At 39.2% G+C, this 7,351-nt stretch overlaps 1 protein-coding gene across 1 annotated transcript in view; it reads right to left on the reverse strand.

Moving 5' to 3' along the window:
- The window catches only part of NPHP3 (nephrocystin 3), a 29,979-nt gene that overhangs the window by 20,958 nt on the left and 1,670 nt on the right, over positions 1-7,351 (reverse strand). The window contains exons 2-8 of the mRNA XM_072412307.1: positions 6,323-6,700; positions 4,451-4,576; positions 3,475-3,625; positions 3,166-3,318; positions 1,623-1,756; positions 1,384-1,544; positions 509-659 (exon numbers count right to left, since the gene is read on the reverse strand). Of these exons, the coding sequence (XP_072268408.1) occupies positions 509-659; positions 1,384-1,544; positions 1,623-1,756; positions 3,166-3,318; positions 3,475-3,625; positions 4,451-4,576; positions 6,323-6,646 (1,200 nt within the window). The 5' untranslated portion in view covers positions 6,647-6,700. The remainder of the gene's footprint in view (positions 1-508; positions 660-1,383; positions 1,545-1,622; positions 1,757-3,165; positions 3,319-3,474; positions 3,626-4,450; positions 4,577-6,322; positions 6,701-7,351) is intronic.

Consider the following 7,351-nt stretch of genomic DNA (forward strand, 5'->3'; position numbering starts at 1 on the left):
TGTATCCAATCCAATACAAAATAATACAAAATATATTTATGTGGTTTTGTCTGTGACGTATGTGACGTTGGACTCTGTTTTAAAATTTACCACACTAGGGAGGTGTTTTAGAAAAATATATTACTATACAGTATACCGAATGATTGCATTTTTAGTATTTTTGATTTATTTATGTATTCTTGTTTAAGCTGATTTTTGTGTTATTTAATTTTATTATTAAAGTTAATTTTCTTTACATGATTGTATGTTTCAAACTTTATTATATTCAGGATATCTACTAGACCCTTGTTTGGACATATCTCTGTAAGTTACATGTCTACAATTTAAAAAAAAAAATTTCATGAAAAACAGTGTACCGCTTTTGGTACAGAAATCCAGACATCAGTGAAATGCCCAGGAGGTTAATAATGCTAGCTGAACCACATTAAAAAAATTGATAAACTGAGAATTATCATTTTAGGATTTTCACCAGCTGTACATATCGCACAGAAACAGCCCCAATTCCTACCTTTGTTTTGTTTGATTTGTTTGGGTCTTGTTCTATTAACTGCTGCATATAGTCTAAGGCACTTGCACTGTCCTCTGTTTTGTAATATACAATTCGGGGCTTTGCCTCAGTATTCTTCAGGAAGGCTTCTTTACAGTCTTCCCAGAATGAGCTGCAATAAAGTAAGAAACAATGTTAATTCAGATCAACTTCACACTGTCAGGACTTGTGTATACAGTCATCTATGAATCAAAATGTCACCTTCTTTAACCTGCAGCAGCTACACTTCAATTTAAAGCGCAACTGCACCACTGTTTTACAAATCAATATTGTAAGAGACTTAGCACAAATATTAAATCAGCAATATACATGTTATACCAAGATTTTGCCATGGTCTGATTACCTTCACTCACAGATCATCTAGGCTCCAATGGAGAAATAAGAACACGGGAGGTACTGTTCTGCGTGCTATACAAATCCTGAAAGTCCTATTTGTTCCCCCCATACTAATCAAATGTCTTTTTCCTTGCTTTCATTTTTAGAACTCACATCATAAAAATGACAGCTGAAATACTATTGACAGCTGAAAAACCTTTTCTTTATTGAAAGCATTATATGATAACTGCAAGTTATCACAGTCCAGTCTAATTGCACTGAACAGACAAAAAGTCACTACAGTAAAAGTTAATGCACAGCATTGCTTTCTGCACCATGTTAATAATCCCGACAAGGTTGACGCATTACAGGACTAATAAATGAATTGATACAACCCGATTCTATCATACATGCATTATATAATTTTTCTGTTGAGTAATATACAGAACCAGTTTTTAGTTCTGGGTGAAACAATGTTACAAGGGCACAGCCCAAATGACATCTACGACAGAAAGACAAACCTGGTAAACGAGGAACAAATAAATAATACGACAAGGGAACTCTTCTCAATTTCCCACTTCCGCACTGCAGTGTAATGGTTCTCACATTCTTCGGGGAAATGGACAACTTGAAAGAAATAGCCCAAACTTTCACACATCCTCTGCAGCTTCGGGGAGTATTCCTACAAGTACACACACATTATAACTGCCAATTCCAAATAACAAGAAAATGTTATATATCCATGTAGTTTTGTTCTTACTCTTAGGAAAATGTCCATTTCTGGCTCAGTATCCTTAGTGTTGATTAGGTAACATCGTACAGTGTTGCTCCACACAGCCTGAGAAAAAAGAGGGGTGACTTGCAGCAAGCTAGCTACTGCGGCATCCCAGTCATCTACAAAAATGGGAAAATAAGGTGATCAACAAAAAGCTGCCTAATACCAACCATAGGCATTTTTTTTACTTTTTTTTTTTAAATTGTCCTCCCCAGCCGGTGTACAAAAAAAAAAGCAGGTCAGGCTGATGAGGGGACGTTCTACAATCTAATTGCCTTCTCCCCCTTTAATAATAAAGAATTACAAGGAGAGGCTGTATGAAGCTTGAGGAGCTGATCTCCAAGTATTGTCCTTGTACAAGGCTTTTCAGTTCTGCAGACACAATATAAAAGATGATATCCTTAAAACTTCTTCAAGAGACACAGTCATCTGCCTATTAAGGGGAATGTGATTGTGTTTGCTGATAGTCTAAACCTCCGGCAAATTATACTCCCTCTTCAGTGTAGCTTACTGGAGTGCAGAGCTGCAAGTAAATGAGCACTATAAAAGGCCAAAAAAATATATGTTTGTGTCCAGACTGTTTCAGTGCAATAACACACATGCCCCAAGAGAACATGCATATGCTAAGGCAGTCTTATTCAGTAAACATGACTGCTCCAACAAGCAGCAATCCATCAAAAAAGTACTTCTGAGGCACTGCACCAAGACACACCAAAGCAGTGTGACAATATGACCTAGGCAAACAAATATCTTGTATGTTTTTTTAATAAAGGACTAATTCTGCTGGTGTTGATTTTTTTCCTACAAATTGTCATACTTGTGTTCAAACATACAGATACAGATGGTATATCTAGAGGGCAGTCAGGCAGTGGGTGTAGGAGTGGAAAGAGTTGACACCATCAAAAAGGGAGGCGTTGTGGAGATTAGTTGACATATGTAATATCTAAGCATTATTATGTAGTACAACAGAGGAAATCTCAAGAACAGCTGATAATTCTATTTAGGATTTCAGTGCAGCAGTGGCAGCCTTGGCAGCTCATTTCAGGTAATGAGGAGTAGGGTGTATTTTTGGTAAGATCATCCAGTCTATTTTTTGATGATTTTAAAATGGAAAAAAAAATTCAGCATCATCAGGTCCTTATTACAGTCAGGGACAGGCGATGTCCCTTCTGCAATAAATATTCTTACCTGCCTGATCACTGCCCAGCTGTGCAAATTTGCTGAGCTGTGCATGATGAAGTTACGCTATCTCGGCCCAGCCAATCAAGATGGCTGAAGATCGGGATGCAGAAGCAAAGAAGGGAGAAGGTGGTGATTCCAGTGATGCAACAGAGACAGGGGGGTATCCCAGAGGTTTAGGTCCACTTTAAAAGAAACATGTGGAACAGTTTATCAAAAAGAAAAACTTTAAAAATGATTTTTGCTAAGCACAGGACTGGCCCTTTGAGTTAGTATATAAGCAGCACACATCTGAAGCTTGCTCTAATGTATGCTGTCTCCAGTGAAAACATTTTGTCCACAAGCTTACCTCTGTTCACATTAGCAAACGGTCCTTCAACATCAATAGAGCTGTGAGCAAACTCTGGTCCCCGAAAAGAATGCTGAAGCTGCATCATGCTACCCATGGAGGGCTCACTTCCTAGGGCTCCACTTGTCCAATAGTCACACTGCGTACCAGGAACTTAAAAAATAAGATAAATTAGGTATTATTTCTCAATGGTCTAAGGAATATCCAGGATAGCATTCAGGCATATAAATACAAAATATTGTTAAATCCACTAAATAATAGCATTTGTCCAACAGTTGATTCCTTATCATATTAAAGGATAAAAGTTACCTGTCACATCGGTGTCATTGTCATCAGAGTCTGACTCGCCTGGATCAAACACTTGTATCCCCTGAGCCTGTAGTCTTTGCAGTTTGGCTTCAAGGTCTCGCTTGGCTCTAAGCAAATCCTGGATCTCCTTTTCTTTTGTTTCTCTAAAAATCTTTTAGAAAAGGTTGGAAAAAAAGTAACATACAACTATTCACAAAGCTTCAAAATTCTTTTAAATTAGCTTGAGAAATGCAAAAAGACTATTGATATATGTTTGATGGGAATTAGGTTTACATTGCAACCACAAAGCAAACCTGTGCTTAGCTCATGCAGAGCAACTGATTTGTTCCAGTCAGGATTCCTTTTTACATTTCCTTTGATAGCTCACATTACATATAGGCGATCAGTAAGTGTCAGTGCCCTACTAGCACCATCCATTGAACTATATAGGTATTGCAGCCATTGTGTACCCTGCTGTTTTTGATTTGACACTGACACATAGTGCTAATGAATACCCAGGGTGTACAGTGAAAGAACACCACTTTTGTGGCTGGATCAGGAGGAAATAATATACCAATGATGGCAAGCAAGCTTGCAAAACCTGCCCAAGCATTTTTGCCTCTTACTGAGATTTCCTTACAGCTTTTTCCACACACCTTTCTACAAGTACAAATTTACAGGGTCAGCAAAACTAAAGCTGGGTACACACGTGCAATAATTGTTGTTTGAAAGGATCTTTCACAATCCTTTCCAACGACTAGGGACTGCACGATGCATGAATGAGTGCTGTACATACAGCACCATTCTGCTCCATGGAGAGGGGAGGGGGGCTGCACGCTCTCCCCCTTCGCTTACATTACGATCATTCGTCGTCCATCGTCCGTGGATCCGCTGAAGACCAATACCTCACTGGACGGGGAATCAATATTCAATATATTGGTATGGCAAACATGTACTTGCCATTTGCTGAAATATTCCCCAGTAAACGGTCACATACCTTAAACTGTCTTTTCACTTTATCTCTATCATGTTCGAAGGTAGCAGCTCTCTCCATAGCCTGATATTTGGCTTCAACAGCACTCTCCTTCTCTCTGAGGATCTTCTGATATGTCTTCTGAAGAGCCTACAGTAAAGAAAACTAATGAGTAAGTCTATGGGTCTATAGGACATATTTTCCATTTTGTCTTCATGCATCTCATCTGAATCCACTAGGCCTATATGAAAAAGAAGAAATACAAATCAATTTGGCACAAAAGTCTTAGTAAGTACACAGTCATCATAAAGTTTGTTTTACTTGCTTTGGACATTGAAAGTCCTTTTTGATTCATAATCAATTCATGTTCATGAAATATGTTAATTATTATTAGGTTTGAAATGTTTAGGAAGGTCCAAAAATAATTTACTGGACAACAACAGCTGTTAGAGCTTGTGATTTCTAAAGATGTAGTTTCCCTGACTTTCAACAAACGTATTTTAGCACATTACTCTTACATTGGTCTTCATTCAATGTATAAATTCCCACCAATCAAACTGTTCTTTTTATTTGCTACAAACTTTATTTACTGCTCTCCCCCACACCTGCATCCTATCCTTTGACAATTTTACTGAAAAGTGGCCAATGTCACATAACTGAGATATCCTAAACATGACATTCTAAATACTCAGTCTCTATCATACCAACCATACCCTCCACTCTCTAATCTCGAACCCCCTCCTTCATGTTGCATCCCACTTCTGTTTTCCATACTCGCTTACCCAACTCCCTCTTTCATGCAGCATGGTTCCCACCTCTCTTTAGCATACACCTTAAGCTCTGACACCTAACCCCATCCTTTATACTGAATGCTTCCTACATTTCTCTTCCATACTCTTTTTAGTCTCTGACCCCTAACTCCTAACTCTGACCCTATGTTGCATGTCTTCTATCTCTCAATTTCATGTCCTGTACTCTTCGACGTTTAGCTCCTTACCCACTACTTTATGCTATATGTTACTTACTTCTTTTGTTCATAATCTGACCACTCTCTCACATGCTGCTTGTTTCCAAATGCCTTTGGCCTTCTAACCACTTTTACAGTCTGTGCCTCATATCACCCTCTTTTGAACGCCTAATTTCATTTCCTCCCATACTTTCTTCTATATTGCTAGCTGTCTGCCTCCCTCTTTCCAACCTATTGTCTCTTATTTCCTTCATCCATTCAATCATCTCCTTGCCATGCATTTCTATCTTCCATAATCTATGTCTCCTACTAGTTTTATGCAGCTTTCTCTGTGCCTCCTACCTTCCTTACATCAATTTCATTCCTATGTTCTACTTTCATACTCCAGGTTTCCTACCTCTGTCTTTCCTATACTACTACTTTCTTATACTACTACTGCTCTTTCTATATATACCACTCTTTACTACTCCATGCCTTGTACCCGCTATCCGACCGCTATATTGCCTGCACCCTGCTCACCCTCCTTACACACACCATGATTCCAACTTCTTCCCCATACCCTGCCTTTGTCTTTAAACTTCCATGCTTACTACATCTCCTTTTAACATTTTTTCCTATTACATTACTACCCCCTTCTCTCACTCTTTACCTTGAATGCAGTTGTGGAAACATGAATAGGTGGTTGACATATGGGTGCTGCTTCCTAAATAATTCAGAAAAGCATCCATATATACTGCTAACTGCATCTAGCACAGGCAGCAGCTATTCTTTCATACAATGTAAATGATAGAAGTAAATGGAGAACCGCGGAGAAGACCCTGATCACTGTAATAAGAGCAGTGTGAGTCTTATAAGGCCTGAAGCTCTGCTGTCCACCCAATAGGTTATTCTCTCTTTCCCAAATGAAAATCCGATATATTCACCCTCACCTGTAGCTCTGCTCGGAGTCTTTTATTTTCCTCATCCAGTTTAACCTCCTTCTTCTGCATGGAAGCAATCTCATTATTTTTGCTCACCCGAAAGATCTCATATTCCTTCTTCAGACGTTCATATTCAGCAGCATATTCCAGGTCCACTGATGCAGTGGATTTAAAACTAGCCCCAATCACTCTTGGCCCACGTCTGAAAGAACTGCGCAGAAGGCGTGCCTTAGGTTTTACCTCCACCGGAATCTCACACGCTTCTCCCCCTCCACCGCCATATGTATCTTCAATAACCTCCCCAGGGCTGACCATGGACGATGCTGTCCCCATGGTGATCTGATTATATATTTACATAGCACTGCTACCTCTCCATCATCATGATTTCTGAAAGACACAAATATATCAAATGAGATCATTTATTTATTGTTTATGTACTAAATATTAATGATTTATTCATTTATTACTAATGATTTGTTTTATGTACTAATATATCATACTGTTTTGGATTTCAGACAATAAAAGGAAGCCAGGAGCTCTACAAGGAAGCCAGGATGTGCCGGGTATCCGCGTGGGAGATCCCGGCACAGCCAGTCAAGACAGACAAAGGCTCAACTTCAGAAAGAAGATCAGGAGAAGATGGCATTGTCCTCGCTGGAGCAAAGACAGATAAGTACAATTAAGAATCTACAAGCAGGTAGGTAAGGTTATTTTATTACAGGTGGAACATTGCCTGTCCCTTCTGCAAAAAAGGACCTGCCTGGTCACAAGTTTTTAATTTGTGAAGGTTAAGTTTCGCTTTAATAAAATGGATGTCACTGGAGAGATAACGTCAGTGGCAGCCATAATCAGCCCTGCATTGGTGTCAGTGGTCACAGTATAAACCCTGGAATTCAATACTAATTTCCAACATCGGTGTCAGTGGCACTACTAATAAGCTAACCCACCCGTCTGCATTGGTATCAGTAGTAGCCATAATTACCCCCTGCATTGGTGTCAGTGGTAGCCATAATCACCCCCTGCATTGGTGTCAGTGGT

Source organism: Pyxicephalus adspersus, chromosome 5 (assembly GCF_032062135.1).
Source record: "Pyxicephalus adspersus chromosome 5, UCB_Pads_2.0, whole genome shotgun sequence".
Classification (NCBI taxonomy): Eukaryota; Metazoa; Chordata; class Amphibia; order Anura; family Pyxicephalidae; genus Pyxicephalus; species Pyxicephalus adspersus.